General features: G+C 55.1%; 1 protein-coding gene across 1 annotated transcript; it reads right to left on the reverse strand.

The window, feature by feature from the left end:
* Positions 1-2,003: 2,003 nt before the first annotated feature.
* Positions 2,004-17,145, reverse strand: FAM20A (FAM20A golgi associated secretory pathway pseudokinase). The gene is made up of 11 exons (XM_059828203.1): positions 16,838-17,145; positions 11,425-11,609; positions 10,925-10,975; positions 10,365-10,443; positions 9,045-9,137; positions 7,393-7,508; positions 6,780-6,960; positions 6,339-6,448; positions 5,884-5,965; positions 5,741-5,800; positions 2,004-2,623 (listed from the first exon to the last, which is right to left on the reverse strand). The coding sequence occupies exons 1-11, from the start codon at positions 17,143-17,145 to the stop codon at positions 2,359-2,361; spliced, it is 1,530 nt and encodes a 509-aa protein (XP_059684186.1). The 3' UTR covers positions 2,004-2,358.
* Positions 17,146-22,473: the final 5,328 nt, after the last annotated feature.

Genomic DNA, 22,473 nt, shown 5'->3' on the forward strand with positions numbered 1-22,473 from the left:
GACATGTTTTACATCCAGCTCTGAGAAAGCTATTGCCCAACTTTGAAGATACATTAAAAAACTACCATGTAAAGGAGAATAAAAGTAAGAAGAAAGCAAACTTCCAATCCCTGTTAGTATACCAGCTATGTAAATATCCGTGGGTTTGTTACCTTCATCCTGCCCTCCCTTTCCCCCATCCCCTTGACCAAAAAAACTGAAAACTTTTTTATTACCTAAAATGAAACTTTAAAACTTTCACTTCCAACCTTAAACTTTACTTCTAAACTTATCTTCTGTTGCCATGTTCTTCCTCTTCAAGCAGCCAACATTAACAGTAACCATTCCATGACACCGAACAAATTAATTTTGGGCTTGTCACGTGTGGTTAAGTACACAAAAAGTCACCGGTAGAGGGGGATGCGACTTTGGGAATCCAGCATCCTGTACTGAAATAACTGCTGCACCGTGCATGCCCAGAGTGAGTTAAATCCTTTTATTTTCATTTATTTTCTGTCCACACGAGTAAAAAGGTCTGTAAGCCTACCAATGTCGAGAATTCTGTTTGTTTGATTGAGACTGTTTACAACCTTGCTTTTGTGAAAGCTGGAAATGGAAGGACGTGGCTGAATCACAAGCTGGGATGAGACTAAAGGAGCGTGGGGTGGGGTGGGGTTTTTTTGGTTGGTTGGGTTTGTGTGGGCTTTTTTGCTAACCTTTGTGGCTTCAGAATTTTGGAGGAATCTCTTTGCTAAGTAGAAACGCTCCAAACTTCCTCATACAGATGAATGGATTCAGCAGCTGTAGGGACATGCTCAAATTACAACTACAATCTCTTCCGTAGTTTTACACCGTGGAGACAGGTGTATTGTAGAATTATTGTGGAGTTGAATTAAATGTCAGCACAGTCCCCTGTGAAAAACGATAGCTGTGGCCAAACAAGCTTTGTTCCTTCCTTGCATGATTCAGGCGCTTCCTGCCAGTGTCACTGAGTTCCCTTTAGGTTGGGCAAAATTCCAGCCCGTGAGAAAATGAGCCAGTGGTCGGTGCAGCAGCTTGCTGAGAACCTGTTAACAACTGCTGCCTGACAACATTTGTACTGTGGTTAGGATTCTCCTCTGAAAGGTCTGCACTGCTGTAGGTGGGTTTTGTTTAAACTTAAAGGTTAGTTTAGAATGAGCTTCTAGCAGATTGGTTGTGGTGGTTTGTTTTTTTTCCTTAAGGATGATAAATTATCAACAAGGTTCTCAACTACTTTTCCCTAGGCTGCCAAAAAGCTCAGTGCAATTGTTCTTGAACAGTTAAAGGAAAAAACCATTAAAGAGAGCTTCAGTAATCAAGTTATTCTTAAGCCTTGTCATTGGGAGGCAAGGGGAAAACTACAAATTGAAAGGTATACAATAACTTCCTCCCCACGCTTTTTTGGTCTCCAGTTCCTATTGCATCTCCTCAAAATGCACAGAGATGGGGGGTGGGATACCACTTCGGTTCTCCAGGGATTTCTGACAACTTTAAAATCACTTAAGTTATGGGAAGATGACCTGAGATATATCCCCCTACTTTAGCAAAGTGTTTCACCAGAAGTGGGTGGCTTCTTGAATTGTAAATACAGTTCTGTGCCTCTGAGCAGTTTGTTTTGTTTTTTTCCTTGGGGTCAAAGGCAACACCTACCTGCCTTTCTCTTATAACCCAAACTGTCTCTTCCACCCCTGAGGCAGGTGAAAGTAGAAGTGGCTTTACTGCTCTGTGAGGCAGTGGGCTTTTGAGCGATATGCACAGATCGAAGTGGTGTGGGTGGATCATGGTTGAAGAGACCACCGACAGGTCTGATGGTGAATGCTGTGCAGATGCTCTTCTGTCTGACCGTGCTGAATCAACGTGCTATCTTGTCTCAGTGGCAGGCACTGCCCTTGCGAAGTAAGATTGCTCTTTTCTCAAGTACACAGTCTTGATTACAGAACAGAGACTTAATAAGAGGAAAATGCTCTTGGCATCTCTTTATTCAAGCCTCATCCTCCGATCTAGTTTGTGTTCTTTACTAGCAAGACCGAGATCCCGTGCAGGTTGAGCAAACCAATGGCCATGTGTTCCCCCGCCCTCCCATGGGCATGACCAAGTACAGAACAGGAGATCACTGCTTTTCCCCCTGAGAGCTGGTATTTGGGGTGTAAAGGTCTGCTGCAGTCAGACCACAACTTACCAACACGCTGGCCAAGCGCAGAAGCTTTGGTACCCAGCATAGAAGCCCAGTGTGATTCTTGAAGGTCTTCTGAAGAGTTTCCTCTCTCAGTCTCCGCAAGGGTTTGTAGATGGAAATTACCAGCTATTAAAACTTGCTGCAGGGGTTTTCCCCATCTCTGAGCATGAGTTAAGGACTGTTTAAGTGGTCAGATTGGCTCTGTCAGACGCAGGAGCCTCAGGCTGCCTGGTGTCGTTGGCCACCACCTTGGCTTCTCCATACGTGTCTATGCATTTCCTCACAGCTTTCAGGATAAGCTGTAGCCGTCTGTCTAAAGCCAGGAGATGTGGTTCGGTGAGGACAGGTGCCAGGCGGTCCTGCAGGAGGGATTCCCTCATCACGTCGCTGAGGCGATATTCGGGCTCAGCCAAGAGCTGGAGTCGTAATAACGTTGTCCTCTTTATTCTGGGGAAAAAAGAAAACAGGCATCTTAATGCAAACTTCCTGCGGCATCCTAGCAAGAACCAGCTGTCTGAGCCCCTTGGTAGTAGGGGAAAGAGGGAGGGCAGAGATGGGTGAAGACACTTGACAAAAAACTTTGGAACAAAAGCTTTCCCTTTCTGAAGGAAATGAAAATTTTTGCAGAAACCTCTGCTTCTTCCTTTGTTTTTCCGGACTGCAGAGTATTTGTACTGCAGAATTCTGTCATCAGAGAGAAAAATATGATAGAACTTCTCAGTAACGAGTGTTTTTCCTCTGAGTCAGAGATGACCCAGTTCCCCAGATTACTGCCATGTTCCCAAGGATGACATTTATGGGGTGGGGGCAGAGGGGGAAGGGAAAACAAGAGGCGTGAAAGAAAAAAAATCTGTCAAAACTGAGCAAAAAAGATGGAGTATTTCCTGGAACTGATTTAACTGACTTTCCACCTTTAGAGGTACTGAGATTTAAATATTATTCCCCTTTGACAGAAGGAGGGATGAAAAGCTATAATCTTGGAACACTTCTGGGAACAAAACTAAGTATTCTGAAACTGTTTCTTTAATCCTCAGCAAAAGTGTTTTGACTTCAGCATCTCTTAACACTGAAATTAATCAGTGGTTTTAGTTACTGCCCTTTAAATTTTGGAAACAAAGTAGTCTGTGTTCATGGAGCATTCCTATTTAGCTGAGCCAGAATTTTCAGCTGGAAAAAGGTATAGTCAGAAACGCTTTAACCAGATCCAGAATTTGCCTTTGTATGCTTGTTATTTACCCAGGGCATCGATTTGGAACAGTGATCTGGCTCTCTGCAACTCTAAGAGGACGCATGCTGTTCAGATGCCGGGGGAAAGGCTTGTTGCTGCTGCTGTGCCTGGCCGAGCAGTGGCTGAATTGCACCAGGCGCTGGCAGAGCTCTGGAGCAGCCAAGCGAGCCGCATCTTTGATCAGCGGTGCCTGTTGCATTGCAGAAGGAGGGAGAACGGTGCTGCGACCGGCTGCCTCCTGCGCAGTGCTGGCACGGGGGCCAGCGACTTAAACTGTGGCTGTTGTCCTGGCTGTCCGCTGCCAGGCTTGCATTAATATTCCTACCAAAAATAATCAATTGAGCAAGTGCTAAGCCTGGCAATGAGGCTTTAAATCACTGCCGGAGCATGGCTGTGAGGTGCTGCTGCCGCTGCCAGGGAAAGCCTTGTACAGAGGAGATGCGAACCGCAGCAAGCGAGCGCGCGTGCACTCTCCTTCTAGGCAAGGGGTGACTGAGGAGCTGCTGTGGGTAAACACCAGCTGTGTTTGCTCTGGTCTGAACAGCAACGGGGCTTGGAGGTGGAGAATGGGATAGTCTGACCCCGTGGGGAATGGCTTATTTAATGTTGTAACAGTTACATAAGAAACAGGCAGAACACGGAAAGGAGCGCGAGATGGAAATCCTGCCGCCGGCCCCGCTCCTCTCCCCCAGGGCAGTTGTGACCCTGCTGTTGTGCAGAATTGTTGAAGATTTGATCCAGAGCCTTCTGGGGACTTCATCAGCCAAGAAGATACATGAGCCAGGCTAACTGGGGGCTGTTTTCAGGCCTGTCTGTGCCTTGTTGAGGGTTTTGACCCTTTCAGGAAAAGGACCATCTCTTACTGCATGGCTGTATTTGTGCCATTTGCTGTAGTCGGAGCAATGCTGGGAGAGGGGAGCAGCAGACTGCAACACATGGGACAAGGACTGGTGTGGGAGCTGCGAAAGGTAGCTAAAAATACCAGAAGACTTAAATCTGCTGGAAGCCAAACTTAGAGAAGAACTCGGCTGGGAACGAGATGAACATGTTTAACAGGGAAGCGAGGAGCCCGGTGTTCTGCATCCCTGTGTTTTGAGTGGTCCTTCTTGTCTGGAGGGGCTGGAGGACTTTGTCCCTGCTTAGGTGTAGGAACAAGGAGGTGACTTGGTGAGCCGAGTCCAGCTAGTTGGTCGGGGCAGGCTGAAATCTGTGCTTGCTCAGAGAAACCTTTTGATTTCCTTTCCAAGTGTTTTTGGATGCTCCTCCACTCCGAGTGGATTGGCTGTTGTGGGAAATGAAGTTTTGTGCGTCTCCCTCGGGCAGCATGAGCTGCTTTTACATTGTTCTTGGCCCTAGTTGGCTTATTACAAGGTGCGACTTGCAGGTTTTCTTACCACTGTCTTTTACAAGGAGAATTAAATTAAGAAGAGCTTCTGGGAGGTGGATCTGGAAGAATAGGAAGGATCTGACCTGCGGATCTTACTGTATACAGGTCAAATTAAGAGGCAGAGTTAATTTAAACCGCACAAAATAGGAGTTCCTGAGGATTCACTGTGAGCCTGCAATTATAAATGAAAAGACTCACTGGGTGCAAGTAACAGTTCCTAAAATTAGAGCCAGTAATACAAGTGTATGGGAGAGAGTGCGGTTAACATCCCGAGGCTGAGATGGAGCAGGTACAGCAAGGAAATAGGTTAGGCATCTCCAAAAGAGAAACCACAGGGGAGAGCAGCTTTTTCTGTCTCTTAAATCTAACTTTCAGCTGATGATTTAGGTGAATTAATAAAGAGAGAAGATAGGATTCAAATAGTAAAATTTATCAGCTTCTGCTTAACGCCATGGGAAGAAGAAACCGGATTAGCTGTATTAAAGTTCTACCGGGCTTTTGGATGGAGATTTCTGAGCTTCGTGTCAGTTGAATGGGGCTGATAGCACCTCATGTCGATGGGCTGGGAAATGCTAGGAGACACTTCTGGAAGGGTTTGATCCAATGGACAGTGTCTCCTGGTCTATCAGTGAAAGCTTTTACACTTGCAAGGCCTTTTAGCTTCAATAGGAAAGTATCCAGGAAGGACAGTTGTATGACACCGCAGCAGGCTGCAGCACAACGGAGCTTAACGCTCTACCTGATACAAAAGCTTAATCCCTGTTTTAGGGATAACTCATGATTCCCATGCTCCAGCGTCTGGCCTGCCCCCTTGGCTGGGATTAGCCGGGGGCCTTCCCTGTGCTGCTGGATGGAGCCAGCCCTGGGTGACTTCCAGCAGCGAGCGCTGCCAGTCCGTTACGGTGGGAACACCAACGTGTCTGGGAAGGAAGATGAAGCTGGCACTTACGTGCAACACTGGGAGAGCGGGGCCAGGATGGAGGTTTCATCATGGGAATGCCGCCCGAACCTGGGGGGGTAAGCAGAGAGCGCAGAGCTTTAGTGCCTGTCCGCCACCGTCCCCCCCTCCCCGATGTCCTCCCACAGCCTCACCCTCTGGCATTGTCCAGATGTAGGAGGAAGCCATCGTCCCCAAACTTGGTGAACATTTCATAGTGGTGACGGTCCATGTTCCCTGGTAAAGGGCAGACAGAGGAACGGTTTCCCTTGCGTGTGACCAAGTAATTTTCTGAACTACCCTACGTTTCCTTTCAGATCTGCATGAAATACTTGTTGCCGTGCTGGAAGTGTCTAAGATGCTCAGAGCTGCTGCTTTCATCCTGCTGGACCCCCTGGGGAGGGGGCTGGGGTGGGCCTGGGGGCTCCCCCGCACCCCCACCTCAGGAGGGTTGTGCTGGCTGGCTGCGGGGAGACAGCAGTCTCCCAAAACTGCCTCTGGAGCAGAAGGGACGGCTTTGAGAAACACCGTGGTGTGGGAGGGCAGACAGAGCGGTGCTGAAAGCCCTCATGGAAGGAAGGAATGAATATTATTTCCCCCTTCGTCATACCTATTAGGAAGTCAAATATGGCCATGTCAACGATGTTAAGCAGCCGGTTGCCGTTGCTGTAGGGGTAGATCTCCCTCACCGTGTTGCAGTAGAGCGGATTCACTTCCCACCTGCAGGAGATGGAGAAGAGGGTGACACACTCAGTGGGTGCTGCTGCCGTGTCCCCGCAGCACCCCAAAGCCGGTCTTCTGTGCAGAGATGGAGAGGAGGAGGACTTAAATCTCTCTCCTTGTGCATGCAGGAGACTGGAAGTCAAACCTACTCAATGCCCAGGCATTAAGATTTATTAGACTAATTATGGGCAACCTCTGAACCTTGGCCTTCCTCTGCCTGGACATACAATTTCTGTACGTATGTCTGTGTGTCTGTACCCCACTCATTCTCCTTCCCACACGCTCCCTGCAATGCAGATATGGGAAGCAGCATCATTTACCCACTTACTCCTCTTTTCCATCAAATGAGTAGGACCGGATCCATGGGTTTGGGATAGAGAGTCGTGGTGCCAGGTTGAGGGATGGCAGGAAGGCGGAGAGGGACCCTTCCAGGAGGTGAGGGTTCCCACACACCGCGTACTCCGTCTTGCACATGTACGGGCACTTGGCAAAGAAGCAGACGTTGCTGGCTGGCAGGAGAAGAGAGAGGCGAATGGGGAAAGGAGCTACAATCTGCAGGAGGCTGCAAGGTGGCCTGGACTGACTCTACCCCATCATGTGACGGTGACTGTGTATATGTGGCATATTTAATCACACCATGGATATGAAACTGCCAAATTGTGGAGAATACCTGGATTTTGGTTGAGGGACAGACCCGGTCCCATGTTAGGGGAAGGGTTGGGAAAAACTCGGCAGGCAAGTAGATGTTGCAGATGATTCCAGCTGGAGGCTGAGGGACACCTCTACTGTAACCATGTCTTTGTGCATATTTCACCCAAGAATTTAATTTCTGTTCAACAGTACAAGTCCTGCTGGCCCCTTTTGCATGCAGACCCTGCCCTTCCACCCACCACGGACCAACACATCTAATCCCAGCTCACGGCAGCCAAGCGCTCGCCTACCTGGTGAGACGAAGAAGACGCTCTGCAGGATCTCATTCTTGGTGACCTCCAGGATCTCCTTGGTGACATTGATCAACCTCCCAACTGTGGGTGGTACCCTCCGGAAATCCAGGATCCTGCACAAAAGGGATGGCTGCTCAGAGCCTGCGGTGCAAAGGGACGTTACTGCACAGGACAGCAACGTGGGATGGCAGATGCTGCCCTCGTCCCTTCTGTTGGTAAACTGGGGGCCTTTTGATGACTGTACCCACATGAATGGTTTTTTTTTTCCCTCCCAGTTTTCTTTCTAGCAAGGAGCCAGGATCATTTTGCCCTCTGGACCAAAATGCAGCTGAGTTCGGATTTTGGTATTTTAATAGCTGCTGCCTGGAACGATCTGAATGTTTTCCAGGATTCATGTCTTTTCCCTAACCCGTTTCTCCCACCCCCTTGCACACAAGCTGGGTCCTTGGGGAGGCAGAACAGCCCTTCAGGCCCTTCTACAATGTTGGGTTTGACACGGAGCAAAGATGCATTGGACCTGGTACACCGCGGCTGAGACAGCGGGAGGTGAGGAGGGATCACCCCACTCAGAGGCACTCATGCCCAGCTGATTCATCTCAGAGTCTTAAAAAAATCAGGGCCTGGGGCAGAAAGGCATTCATGTCAGTGAGTGGAAAGCTGCTGTTGATTGCTGAGTCAGCAACACGGGGTGAACCGGCTAATGCTGTGCTTTGTTCCTTGGGTAATGCCTTCTGCTTCTGAGAATTGGGCACAAAACAGGATTTAGCCTGTTACTTATTGAGCAATATTTAAAGAAAAAAAATCATTTGCTTTCATCTAGCATCTTTCAGCTCTAAAAACCACAAAGCACTTCAGAAAAGCAGTCTGGCCTCATTTTTCTGGTGGTGGAGCGGGGATGCGGAGAGGCAAGCTGGTGGTAGCTGAGTCAGGCAGAGACACTGTGGTGGTGTAGGGGCAGAGCTGGAAAAGGAATTTAGCTCTTTCCATTCCCTCGCTCAGAGTCTGAGCTACAGGACTTGCAATCTAGTCCTGCTTGTCATGTAAGACCTTACTGGAGACCCCTGTCCATCATCATCACCAGGGATCACTTCCCCTTGATGTTCAATACTCAGCCCATTGAGGGGAAGGTGCCTGCTGCCCTCCTCTTCTAATAAGGGTATTTTTGATTTTATCAAATACAAAGCCTGCTGGGAAGGGGTGCCAGGTTAATTGCTCATTAGCTGAGGGCTTGAAACTGCATCACTGCAGTTTATCTCAATCCAAAAGACAGCTTGATTGCTGATTGAGCGTGTGACTCCCGCACCGGGAGGGGATCCAGGCTGCGCCCAGAGCTCATCTGTGCCCTTCGATGCATGGGAGGGACCACGTGTGTGGCCATGGGACCGTTGGGCGAATACCTGACCCGTTTGCGACCTGGACTTCATCTGCCAGCCTGTTCTCACGCAGCAGCCCAGGCAAAGCTGACTCCCAGGCTTCAGACGAGAACCAGAGCCACCCCATCCCCAAATAACACATCAGCTCCCAAAAGGGTGCTGCAAAGCAAATGCTTATCTAAGGCTGAGCAGCTCTGCAGGGCTCAGCGCAGCTTTTCTCGTGCCCAGGCTCTCCGTGGGCAGAGGATGGGGCACTGCACCGTGGCAAGCCCCTACCTGTCCAGGTGGAAGGCGGCGATCTCTGCGTTGTGCCGCTGGAAGTCAACGAAGTAGAAAAAGTCCTCGGGAGTCTCTTCCTCGCGCTTCTGCCTGGGAGAGATGAAGGGGGTTAATCTAACCGGGCAGGGCAGGCAGGCACCAGTGCGGGCAGCTGGACGTGGAGTGGTGGCACAAGGACGGTGCACCCAGGGACAGCCGATGTGCTCGGGGACGGCTCTTGTGTGGCCACGCTGGTGCCAGGGCCACCGGGCAGAGCTGCAGCGCCTGGTGCCCAGGCCGGGACCCAAAGTGCCCAGTGCTGAGCTGGGATCAACCCGCCGTGCCGCGGAGCAGCGCTTGTGCCTTGTCTCGGGGCTGAGGGAGGCAGAAGGGCTGACCGTGGGCTTCAAAACCCAGGGTCTAGACCCACTCAGTGTTTTGGGTGGGTACAACATCAGGGGATGCTAGAGGCCATGCTGCACTTCTCATGTCCCCGTGGGAGGCAGAGAAGAACTCAGGTTTGATACTTTCATATCCTTGAGACAGTAACGCCAGCAGCAGCTCATTTAATTTCATTTTCTGGCTGTCACACAGTGCCCCAATATGAGTAGCATGTGAATTTGCAAGCTCAGCCTCTCAAGCAGCTGTATATCACAGGAAAGCCCCCAGGCATTGCTGAGCCCTCCTGGCTCAGCTGAGTGCACGGATGCTTTCCTTCCCTTCCTGGACCTGCTGGACACTGGGCAGAGGTGGATGGAAACCAGCGGGAGAGGAGCTGGCGGCTTTCTGGATGAGCAAACCATCACAGTCGGCGTGCTGCCAGCTGCCCTGCCTGTGCACGGAAAGTAAAGCGAGGGGGAAAAAATGTGAAGAGTCCCGGGGGGCTAGAAATAAGTGCAGAAGCAATTTAAAACACTTGTTTGAGGTGACCGGGACTGATGGCTATTTCTTGGAAGTACTCTGGGGAATCCAAGGAGAAACAAGGTAAAACACAAAGTCAGGTGGGGAAGAGGAAGAAATGGGCAGTCCCTAACGGCAAAGCTCTGGGGAGAACAAGCGTCCCAAGGTCCTTCGCCGTCTGGCATCTATGAACCGAGAAATTTCCGTCGTCAATAAGCAGTGTGGGAACACTGGTGTTTATCCGCGTGCGGCTCTGGGACAGTGCAAGCAGCCAATAATAATTAAACCTTTTCAGCTGTCAAGGTAGCTGAGCGCAGGAGAGGAGCGCATCCTTGTCCTTGCCAAGGATGCCGGCACCCCTCGCTGCGGGGCTCCTCGGTTCATGGCTACGCGGGGCGGTGGGGGGCTCAAGGGGGGGGCTCTGCCAGCGTGCCTTACCTCATGGGCTTGAACATGGCTTTCCCAAAATCCTGGAACCTGAGGACCAGCTTCAGGTGCACGCCGCTGGGCTTCACGACTTGGGGAGGAAACGGGGCGTTAGCCGCCTGGAAAGCCTCCCCGGCGCACGGTGAAGCGCCGGTTACACACTCCAGCGCGATGCGGCTTTCCACCCCGGTGAGTGCACCCCACTGCTCCTTCCAGCTGCTCCCCTCTGCTTTGGTGCTTCTCCCCTCTGCTTCTGCAGTTGTTTTCCCTCTCTCTCCCTCTCCCCTGTGCCGCAGAGGAGATTTCCTTCCAGCGCTTCTCCCAACAGCCATTTATTACGTCCTCCTGCGGACTTCCCCCCCCCCCCAGTAGAAACCAGTAGCGTACTGGTGTTCTGGCACCCACATCCCAGCCTCTGCTGGGGTGGTGGGGTTTAACTGGAGGGAGAAGGGCCTGGCATTGCCTGGCTTTATGTTTCCCTTGCTGAGGTTAGGGTGGAGGAACTGGGGACTGGGGTCAGCTGAAGCGATGGCGTACGGGGGGAGAGCAGGGACCCGAATTGTCGCACTCACTCTGGCTGCAGTCGCAGGCCCCCAGCAGCGCTTTCTCGTCCTGGCTGTAGTCTGCAAGGGCAGAAGGAGAGGTGAGACCCTCCTGGGCTTGAGCTCTTGCTGCTGACCCCCCTCCCAGCATGGGGCATGCAGGGGGGCACTGCCTGCCTGTCCCTGCCTGCCCCAGTGCTGCCGGTGCACAGCGAGGGGTGCAGTCCCCCCGGGGGGGCTGAGGCAGCCTGTCGGGATCGAACTGCCACGCAACGGATCCCTGGCATGGCTGGCACCAAAAAATACTGCATCAAGGGCTACAGCCGAGTCCTTCCTCCCGTCTCAAGGTAAGGGCACGGCAACTGCACAGCACAAAACCTGCCGGGAAGCCGGCACCGGGCTCGGGGCTTCCTCCGGAGAGAGACAGCCCCTGCTTTGATTGCAAAAGTGACCTGGGGGGACTGGAGCCCCCCAGCCCCATGCAGCTCCCAACGGCCCCATCCCTGTCCCCACTGCAGGAGAGCGCATACCGGCACTGATCGTGGTGAAGTCTCGCATGTCGCGGAGGAGCCTGTCGACGGCGGGGCTGGAGCGCGGGTAGAGCCCGTCGCGGCTGATGCCCAGGTGGAACTGGAGCCAGCTGGCCTCCGGCCGGAGCGGCAGCGGCACCACCGGGGAGGTTAGGTTCAGCTCCTCCCTGTAAAGCTTGTGTCTCCTGGAAGAGAGCGGTTACGGGGCGATGAGGACGAGCCCCGGGGTGGAAACCCTTACTGCTCGGAGCCCAGAGGCTGTCGGGGAGCGGGGAGGGTGCTGGGGAGCAGAGCTGGGGGGCACAGGGTGGATAAGGACTCTGGGTGCTACCCGAGGGGAAACTGAGGCAGGGAGTGATGACTGAGAAGGTCAAAGGTCTCACAAATTGTGCCGCCTTCTTCCCTCTGCAAAGCCCTGGGAAGGTCCCCCCAAGGGACTCTGTTGTCTTTTCCTCACCCACCAGGACCAGGAGGGGTGTCAGGGCACGGCTGGAGCTAAACCGCGTCTCCAGCAACACAAGAGCTGGTGTGTGCGATGGATGAAGTGCTTCCTGGAGGGACTGCAGGCTCCAGGCCAGACGTGGGGAGGGGATGTGATGTGACAGCGGATAACTCGGGTCTCGACTCCTCAGTGAGGCACCTGGAGAGCCCAGGAGAACAACAGGGTCTTGTCCGAGTGAGCCTCTGCAGAGGACTGTCTTTACGGTCATAACATCTCTGCCAGTATTTTTTCCTGAAGCAGGAGGTCCCAGGCAGGGAAAAAAATCACAAAGTTAGAGCCACAAATTGCCTTTGTGACCAGATTCACAGCCCTCAGTCCGGCAAGCAGGGATGCAGTGAGGCTGTCCGGCAGCATCCTGCCCATCTCTTAAAATCAAGGTTGAACCCAGTCCTTTCTTGGCAGGTGGAGCCGAAGGGGCCTCCCAGGTTCAATAATAACCCCCAAACGTCTCCCCACTTGATCAGCATTTTCCTCGACCTTGAGACCTCCATGGCTGGGACCCACGCTTTGCTAAACTGCAATCGAAAGGTCACTCATTCCACCCGGCGGAGGACAGAGCGTTAGTTTCTCATTAACGCCGGCCGAGCCATGTACGGAGTAGCCAGTCCTGATAAAGGGAAAACGCAGTTCAGTTTGCACTGGAAGTGCCAAGATACATCCGCGAAAGAAAACAGGAGCTGGGGGCTGATAACGAGTGGGGCATTAACCAAGGCTGGGATGGAAAGGGCTCATGGGCGTTGTGGTTTTTTTTGCTTCCCTGCTCAGACCAGCAGAAGAGCGTTGGGTTTCAGTTGAGTTTTTTTCCATTATCCTTCTCCAGCCAAGCAGGCTAAACAGTGTGGTTAGTCCAGTCTCACTACGAGGAAGGGATGAACCCTCCTAAGGGCGAGGGACACGTTTCAGTAGCGTCCTGGGAGAAATCTAGGAAAGGGAGAGACGTGGCATATCTGCAGGTCAGAGCAGCCCATTCCCTCTCCCAGTTTGTTTGCCTTTCAGCTGGATCAGGTCAGCACGAAGTCCACGTGCGTGTGGTCGGGAATAAGGGCGTCGGAGCATTTCTCCATCGATCCAGTTTAGGAGGAAGCTCAAGTGATTTGCAGCCCAGTGCCCGAGGGGAGGAGGGTGTGCTGCTGGGGGGTCTCGCCTGGCCTCACACCGGCTGCTCTGCAGGGACAGGGCTTTTCGGGGACGTCTCTTTGCTGGGGCCATCTGCAAAGGAGGCAGAAGCTCCCCCCAAGTCAGGAGAAGGCGGACTCGGGAGCGTGCTAAGACTCGTCGGCAGGTTTGGCTGGCAGGCTGTGCACGAGGACGCGGTCCCGGGATGCTGTGGGTTCCGGTGGACGTGCCTCGACCTTCCAGCGTGCTGCTGTGCACCAGGTCTCGCGTGGGCAAGTCTTTGAGGCACAACCTTAAACCCCGCTGCGGCCAGGGACATTAAAGAGCCCAGGATAATTTAGAAGAATGCCTCAGGATTTTTCCTTAGGGAAGCTGCCCAAATATTTTACCATATTTGCTCTCCTGCCTCCCATACACACAGGCTGTTCCTCCCCCGGGGTGGCAGTGAGCAATACATTACTGATGGGGAAAAAAATGCAGCGATTATGCAAGGGGAGGCAGTTCCCGTCTGGCCGCTGCTTCCCAGCCCAGTGCCCGCACGATCCCTGTCCTGGGCGAGCTGCTGCAGGGCCAGCGGGGCCCCTTCCAGCCTTAAAACCCAAAATGCAGCTCCCTCTGCCTCCCTGTTTCCTTCAGGATTCCTGAAATATTTCCCTGTAAGAACAGAGCTCTGCAAAAGACATAATGATATAAAAAACGGGTTCATTTGGAACTTGCTGTAAATAGCCCCGGGGTTGCCCTGGCTCTCTGCTCAGCCAGCTCGCTGCTGGGCTGCGAGGGGCACGGCGTGGGGTGATGCTGGGCACAGGCCACCGGTGTCCGCTCACCCGTGCCTCCTCCGGCACCGAGCCGGTTACAGAGTTTGGGGTCTTGAAGCTGCTCCTTCAAGGATAAAAATAAGCTCTGGAGTTTTTAAGGGGATTTTTTTGGTGTTGAAGAGGTGTGGATGTTTTTTTTGCTGTTTCCTTCCTGCATCCCCATCAGCCTCTCCAGCTGGTTCTGCATCCTGCAATCAAACTCCCGGTCCTAATTGAAGTGCCGGGGAAAAGCACGGTGATGGGCAGCAGCCAGCACACTGTGAGCACCGTGGAGGTAGGACACACGCTGCTGTGCTCCCCTGGCCGTGGGTATCCGAAACGGGCCATGTCCTGGGGCCACTCCACAAGCTGGCAGAGAGTCCCAGTCCAGCTGATGTCGATCTGGCCGTGGAAATGAAGACAGGCAGGCTGTGCTGTAGGTACAGGGTTACGCTACAGCTTGTTCCACTCAAGAGGAGCATCCTGCCACTCTGAAAGCTGCTTTGCCAACGGTCAGACCTACGCGTGATGCAGAAACGTGCCGTCAGCCAGTCAAGCCGAGGAGAGGATGGCCCATGGACGCTCAGCTCTGATCCTCTTCTGCTTGGTAGTGGATGTGGTCACACCTCGGTGAGAGCTGGTGTGGACCTTGCTCCCGCAGCACCGCAGTCCTCAACAGCAGCAGCAGCTTCGCTAAACCTATGGATGGGGAGAGAAAGCCACGGGCTCCTGGGTCCCTCAGAGGACACTGCCCTTCACTCGCGGCAATTATAGAGATGGCTCTTTCACTGACCACGTCGGAGAGGACACGGGCCCTGCAGTGCTCCCGGTGAGGCAGAAATTCCTCCATGCCCACAGCAAATAAACGCATCAGCCCTGGCAAGTGCCGTCTGATTATATATTCAATTTGCAGCGCCCATGGCAGGAGAGGTTGTGTGTCACCTCGGCCGGTGCGTGCTCCCTGAAGGCTTTACCCGCTCGTGAGCACCACATATTTTATTTCAAAGTGACTGAGGAATAATCAATACCCTGTCTCCCTTCTTCCTGGAGGTGCAAAGCGAAGTCAATCAAGGGCAAACGGCATCACAGCTTTCCTCCCGGCCACATCATAACCAAACCTCAGAAAAAAAGGCATCGTGCAGCCGTGGTTTCACTGCAAATAGCACGTTTAAACAAAGCAGTAAATAAAGTCGGGGAATGCAGTCTTCTTACCAAACAGCCGGGGCTGTCCCACAGGTGAGGCTGGTGCAGACGTAATGCCAGTGCTGCTGCGAGCGCGTGGCACTGGGTGCTCAGGGCTTCTGGTGGTGCTCAAGAAGCCGTCAAGTACGTGCCGTGAGCTGCTTCAGTTCAAATCCCGCATCCCTACCAGGCTTTTACTCGGGAAACATCCATCTTGCTACCCAAATCCTGATGTCTTCAGGAGGCATTGCGCAGCTCCGAGAAGATGCAGCCAAGGGGGTCTGTGGCACGGTGGCACAGCCTGGCCGTGGCACGTGTCCCCAGGGATACCCAAACGCATCGCCCATGGACTTCAAGCCATGTGAAGAAGGATTCGACCTGCTCCAGCCTGACTCAGGCAAGGGATGAGCCTCATGGGGGCTGAACCCCAGCTGAGCACATGGGGTGGCTCCAGGCCCCGGGCGCTGCTCAGGCCACGGAGGTCATTCCTCGCTTCCTTCCATTACCGCTTCCCATCGTCTCCTCTGCAAATCGCGCCTGAAACTGGGACTGGGGGAGTCCCACAAACATAAGATCAGGGGTTCAGGGTCCCGGGGTGTGAAGACTCAGTGGTCGGATCACGCACAGGTGGCCGATGCTCCGAGCTGGTGCTGAAGGTCACTGTCCCCGCCGGGGCAGGGGCCAAGAGGGTTAGTGACAGTCCCACCCCAGCAGCAGGAGACGGAGGAGTTTTCCTGCAACCGTGTCTGGGGCTGGGAGAGGCGGCAAGGAGAGGGCGCTGAGCTGGGAGTCTCTTTCTCTCCAAAAGTAAAAGCCTCTGCACCTTTTCTTGCAGAGAAGTCAGCAGAGGGAACAGGAGAGGGGCTGAACGGGGAGCCAGCGCCCCAACACTGCTGTCATGGATCAGAGGAGACCCATGTAACTGCTTGGAGGCAGACACCGAGGTGTGCCGGGCTCTGGCCGGGGGGACTGTGGCTGCTGGAGCCCAGGGGCTCCCGTTGTCACCCACCCCGAGGGCTGGTGGATGCAGGGGCTGGCTCCCCTTCTGCCCCCAAGCCGAAAAGGTGACGCAGAGCAAAAGAGGTGCTTACCCCCGGGAGGACCCGGCTCCCAGGGTCTCACCCTGTGCCCCAGCTGCCACCCTTCCCCTCCCCTGGGGATCCTACAGCAGGGCGGGAGGCACCCCAAGAACCCCCTCCCAGCAGAGCCTCTCTGCCCCCGGGCTCAGCCCTGCCTGTCCATGGGGTGCTGGTTCTTGGGGAGGAGGGTGACGGGGAGGACGGGGGTCAGAGGGCCAGGAAGTGGGGCACAAGCCGGCCCAGGGATGCGGGGGGGTACCCAGGGGGTGTGTGCCCAGGCAGGGGGTACTTAAGCAGGGGTGCCTGGGAGAGCTGCCCAGAAAGGGGGTGCCTGTGGGGTACCTGTGCAGGGGGTACCCGGGAGGGGTGCCCAGAGAGAGGGTGCTCATGCAGGGGGTGCCCGAGGAGGGGGTGCCCAGGAGATTCCTGTGCAGGGGGTGCCTGGGGAAGGGGTGCCCGGGAGATTCCTGTGCAGGGGGTGCCTGTGCGGGGGGTGCCTGTGCGGGGGGTGCCCGGGGAAGGGGTGCCCGGGGAAGGGGCGCCTGGGGAAGGGGTGCCCGGGGGGTACCCGCGCTTGGGATGCTCGTGCAGGGGGTGCCGGGGGGTGCGCGTGCAGGGGGTGCCCGGGGAGGGGGCGCCCAGGAGCTGCCCACGCGAGGGATGCCCGGGGAGGGGGCGCCCGGGGGGTGCCCGGGGAGGGGGACCGGCGCAGGGGGTGCCGCGGCGGCGGGACGCACCTGTTCCAGCGGGCCGCCTTCCGCCGGTAGTAGCGCAGGGCTTCGCGGGCGCCCAGCAGCGGCTCGGCGAGGCCCCGCGGGGCGGCGGCGCGGTACAGCGGGTGGGCGAAGAGGCGCCGCAGCGCGGAGGCGGCGCGGGCGCGGGGCGGAGGGGCGGCGGGCGCGGGGCGGCGGCGGCAGGGGCAGCCCGGGGCGCCCGCCGCCAGCTCCCGCCGCGCCCGCGGCCAGAGGTGGAAGTAGAGGTCGGCCGCCAGCAGCGCCCCGAGCAGCAGCAGCACGGCCGGGCGGTCCCGGCGCGGCCCCGGCATGGCCGGCGCGGGGAACCGGGAGCCGCGGGCAGGGACAGCTCCGGGCGCGGGGAGCAGCCGCCGCCGCCGCCGCCTCCCGGGGCAGAGCGCACGGGGGAGCTCGAGCGGCGGAGCCGGGGGGTGCGGGCACCTCGGGGCGGGGAGCGGGCAGGGCGCTCGGGGCCCGGGGCGGGGGATCGGGGGTGGGGGTCGGGGTGGAGGGAGCGCCGGGGTCCCGGAGAGGGGTCGGGGTCCGGGCGGAGGCTGCCCCGGGGGCGGCGCGGGGACCGAGTCCAGCCGCCCCGGGCTCTGCCGCCCGCCCTTCCGCAGCGGCCGGAGCACCTGGAGCCGCCCGGTCTCCCCCCGCCTCGCCCCGGGCGGGCTGCGGGCTCCCCCCGCGGCTCCTGCAGGGCCTTTGCCCCCGCTCCCGGAGGCGGAACGTCCAGCCGGCCAAAGCGGGAGCTGGAGGCTGGCGAGCGTCGCTGCTGCAGGGACTCGGGGGGGGGTCGAGCCGGGGTATGGGGACGAGGTGCCTGACCACCTCTGGGTGTCTGCAAGCAGAGCCCTGGTGGGTTCTGGCCCCGCAGCCGGGCTTGCAGCCCTTCACGGCGTGCTCTTCGGCACATGGGTCAGGCTCTGCTTTTATTTTCTTAATTACTAAATAAAATAGTTGAGGAAACTCCTCCCTGCAGTTTGCTCGGGGAGGCTTGGCGATGGGGATGTGCTTGGGCTGGGGCCCGTCGAGCTCATCACGAAGGAGGGCCCTGCTGCGGGTGGCGTGGAGAGCCCAGCAAGGAACAGGTTGAGGAGCACCAGGCCAAGGGAGGGAAATGGGGGAGAAACTGGCTGTAAACAAAGGGAGCGTGACTAGACTAGCCCGGCTCCAGCACTCTGCTGAAGGGAGAACAAAAAACAAACTGCAGAAAGAGGGAAAAGTCAATTATGTTTGCAGCTGGCTGGAGCAGAGTTCAGTTTTGCATGCAGCACTGCGAAGGGAGGCTCTGGTACGTTGTGCTGGGATCGGGGTTTTGGGGCCGTGCAAGCAGGCATCAGCCGAGCTGTTGGCCGAGCATCTGTCCCGGAGCCTGGGATGCTCCTTTTGCCGAGGAGTGACAAGGAGATGGTCCCCTGGGCTGGCCTGGGTTGTGGCTGGAGGGACCTGCAGCACAGCTCTCCTTGAGCGCGGTGTGGTCAGAGCATGGGCACTGTCCCCGGGAACCCGCAGAAGCTCCTGCCAGTGCCCCTCCGCTTCCCCTTGGTCTCTTGATCTTCGGAAGACAGGGGCTAGGTCATGCTCTCATTTAGAAATGCAGTATCAAAGTTGCTCTGCTCCATCTTGTGATATTTGAAGAGTTTGGGTTTAAGGTTTGGGGGACTTGCTCTAAGGCTTTTTTTCTATAATGCCAAGTTTTAGGTATTTTACACAGTATGTCAGAAAAATCATAAGCACAAACTGGAGCTGGTGCTTCTACAGGCCGACGAGGACCAGGGGGAGCAAATGATGTGCTCCCCACACCGCTCTGCTTCTGCTCGGGGGCAGCGGCTGTGCCCGCACTTCCGTGCCCTTGGGGACGAAATTGGAATAATGATTACACTTGGATTCCTTTCTGCTCTAAGGCAGACTTGGGGTACCAAGAGAGAAAATTTTTGGGTCCTGCCTGTATTGGAAAGGCTTGGGGGTGCTGGGTGGGCAGGGGCTCTGCTCAGAGGCACTGGGTTAAGGTCCGCGGGACGGGAAGGGCTCCTACCAGCCTTAGCGCTGATCCTCCTGATACCGAAGGAGAGAAGAAGCTTTCAGGACATAAAATGGGGCGTAAAGAGGGGAAAAATGATCACCATCTCTCTGGCCACGTTCTGCACAGGGACACCCCGGTCTTCAGCCCTTCCAGGGGCCAGGCGGGTGGCAGCGTCCCCAAACCAGCGTCACCATAAGCCCGATAATAAGCAATGGTCTGGGACTAACAATAGGATTCTTTTTTATTTTTATTTTTAAAAAGATGAGATTAATCATCTGAAGTTAAACTCTGGAATTCAACAAACCCGAATGAATCACCAGGAACAAACACCGCTCCGTGGCTGTCAGCCCTCCGAAGGGCACTCATTGACTCACTTTAAACTGAAAGAGCAACTTTTGACAAACACTCCGTCAAAAAACTGGCTAATACTTGCTTCGGTCTTAATCCTCCCTGAGCTGTTTCCCCATTGCTAATCTCTCCCAGAAACCATTATTAAATCTTTCCTGGTTTGCAACGCTAATTCTGAACAAATGCAGCAGGAACAAAACATCCGCTGGGCCTGTGTCTTTGTGTTATTTGCATGCTCCACAGGAAGATCTTTTCGTTTTTAATGAGACTAATTAAAAAGAAACAATAATAAATCAATCCCATTAATCTGGAATAAATTGAAGCACTACGGTCCTTCCCAAAGCGTTAGTGGCTGCCAGCTCCTAACATTCTGGAATGCAAAATCACTCTTCTCGTTCTTATTAAAAACATCTCAGCGATGCTCCCGTAACGCCAGCGCTACCCGGGCTTTGCCGGCACGGCCACCAGCCCAGCACCGCTTCCCGGCTCAGCTGTGGCTTGGAGTCCCGTGGGAGCAGGGGGGATCCCGCTGGAGCTCGTCTCCATCCCACACACATCCCTCAGCATCTCACCATACCCTGGTTTCTTGGTTCGTTGCTCTCGCTGCCGGGCCGTACCCGGACTGTGTGCAGCCGCGGCGGTCCCTGGGCTGGAAGGTGAGCGCTGCTGCCTGCCCTGAGGCTCCGCAGGGCTCACCCGAGCGGGCTGGAACGGGTGGACGTGTTCCTAAAATTAACCTGCAAGAACTGATTTGATAGGACACTGACAGCTAAAGCGGAATCAAATTATCGTTTGGAATTACCATGAGATAATTGGCCTCATTTACTATCTTAAGATGAAAAAAAAGGCTCCCTCTTCCAGAGAACTGCAATGGAGAAATATTCAGGCGTAGATGATGTCCCAAAACATATCATTAAAGCTTTAAATAAATGTATGACGACATCTCGTGTTAAAAAAGACTTCCTTTGCGTTTCAGATAGGAAGCAGCCAGGTCATTTTCAAAGTCATTTTTTTAATAAACAAAAGCTATTCCTCTTGTTTTTCCAGACATGCAACTTACAATATTTGGAGATGTAAGTATGTAATTTGAATTCTTTCACACATTATTGATTTAAAAATCATCTTCCTTAGAGATGCCTTTTACTTGCCAAAAGGTAAATGCCTCTGTCTGCTGCTTTTTGTCTTTTTGACTCTACTTGAAATGCTACAGAACTGACGCAGCCCCACCCTGCAGATTATAATGTTTGCAAAAGGGAGAAAGAGATGAGAACCATCCCTTTCTCGCTCTCTCATTAATTGCAAGGATTGAACGCCAAGGCAGCTACACAACATTATAAAGAAAATAAAAATATGAATTGGAGGAGCCAAGTTCTGCGTTTGCTGCTTCACTATCACGATGTGTCTGAGCACATCGCAGCGTGGGAATGCCAGAAGCACATCCCGTGTCTCCGGTCCCGTTCTCGGTCCAGCTGGTCCGATTGGAGTTCGGAGCACCGGGTCCAGCTTCTCCCTCTTTATGCACCGGAGCTCCTCTGTGCCGGGGGTGGCCCTGGTTTGGGGGGACGGGGATGTGATGGGGGACAGGGAGACCATGGTGCGGCAGGGAAAGGGGTTTGCTCTGCACACGGAGCTGCTGAAGAAAGGCGATTTTGGTTTGTATCCCCTGTGAGGAGGGAGAAAAACCCGCAAGGAGCAAGGGAGCCTGGGGACGTGTTAGCACAGGGCTGGAAATAGAGGCAAAGCTGCACTTGGGACCCTCCCAGGGAAAAACCAGGCGGATTCGCAGCTCTTCTGGAAGGCGAGTTCATGTCTGAGGTCTTTGCTGTTTCCCTGACCCCATGATGCAGATGGTTTTGGCTGCCCCCGTGGCTCCGTGGCCGGGGCTCGCTGGGCTGTCCCCACGTGTCCGGCTGCTCCCTCCTGTCCTCCGCGGGGTTTTGGTTGTAAGTCCCGGCCGGAGCCAGGCGGGAGCCCCTCCGGAGCCTGCCACCTCCGCTGCCCTCCTCTCGCACGCCCTTTCCACCCGTAACGTGATTCAGGAGACACAGCTGCTGGCTCGGGCTCCTGCCCCACGTCAGATGCTCAGCGGTCGCATCCGACCCGGATTTTTGGCAATGGAGGGCCCCAGATAGAGCACAGATGTGCTGGCCGCTGCGCTCAGGGCTCAGGTTGGTGCCCGAGACCCTCGTGGGGTTTCATCCCCACTCTCCCCTTTACTCTTGGGGCTGAGCGCCCGCTCCCAGCCCGGCTGCCGGACCCGAAGCCCCGGGCTGGCAGCACAGGGTGCGAGTTCCCCTCCTGCCTTGGGAGCAGCGGCTCCCCCCTTGGCCAGCTGCAGGCAGGGGTGGTGGGCAGGGGTCGTTGCCAGCCCCTGGGGCCGGGGGAGGAGCCACGGCCTGGGGGAGGAGCCATGGGCTGGGGGAGGAGCCATGGGCTGGGAGCCCCGCCCAGCAGGCGTGGTCAGGTAGGGCCAATCAGGGAGCAGTGCTGCCTATAAAAGCGCTGCCTGTGAGCAGGTGGGAAGGGTGAGGGTGTGGTGGTGGGCTCCGAAGAGCATCTCCCAGTCTGGATGCAGCCTCCTGCTCTTCAGGGGCTGGGGTTGACTTCCCAGGGGAGAGGGGAGGCGGTACCTCTCGCAGGGTGTTCGGTGGGGTCCCCTCTGCCTCACCCCCCCCCCCGCCCCCCCAGGGCTGGGGGCTTTTCACCACCAGCCCAGTGTGAAATCCCTCCCCGGTTTCTGCTGGGGTGGTTTGGCGGGGGAAGCACTCAATGTTGTTCTGGGCTGTCTCGTGCTCTGCCTCAGCTTCTAACTAAAAATGAAATATTTGGGCTAAGTGCTTAAATTAAGAACATATTTTTGTTAGTTAACAATACAGAGAAAAGCCCTGGAGACCCTGACAGGGCAATTAGTGCCTCTCCACTTGCATTGGAGATGAATCTTTTGAGAGAGGAAGCCTGTTCGCTCCAGAGGACGACTTCTTTTTTTGTACAAAAATGCAATTGTAGGGTATAAAAGGAAGCATTTAGAAACGTGCAAAGTGGGAATGAGGTCTGAAGCCTCCTTTGCTGCAGGACAGGGAAGGCAGAAGGTGAGAGGTGCCCCAGACACAACACCCCCTGATGCTTCCCTGTCCGACCTGGCAGCAGCTCCCATCAGCTCGTGGTTTCATTTTCCTCCTCCAGTCTACCTCTCCTGGCTGCTCTTCAGGGCTCATCCCCTTGGCCTTGGCAAGCTCTCAACTGCTCTGGGCTCGGGAGGCCGGGC

The sequence above is a fragment of the Gavia stellata genome, chromosome 22 (assembly GCF_030936135.1).
Source record: "Gavia stellata isolate bGavSte3 chromosome 22, bGavSte3.hap2, whole genome shotgun sequence".
In the NCBI taxonomy this organism is placed as follows: Eukaryota; Metazoa; Chordata; class Aves; order Gaviiformes; family Gaviidae; genus Gavia; species Gavia stellata.

Excerpts from the sequence above, each read along its gene's own strand:
- FAM20A (XM_059828203.1), bottom strand. The coding sequence starts at position 17,145 with ATGCCGGGGCCGCGCCGGGACCGCCCGGCCGTGCTGCTGCTGCTCGGG. Across the intron at positions 9,138-10,364 it reads GCCATGTTCAAGCCCATGAG|GCAGAAGCGCGAGGAAGAGA; the intron begins GTAAGGCACGCT and ends CATCTCTCCCAG. Across the intron at positions 6,449-6,779 it reads TCATTTGATGGAAAAGAGGA|GTGGGAAGTGAATCCGCTCT; the intron begins GTAAGTGGGTAA and ends CATCTCCTGCAG.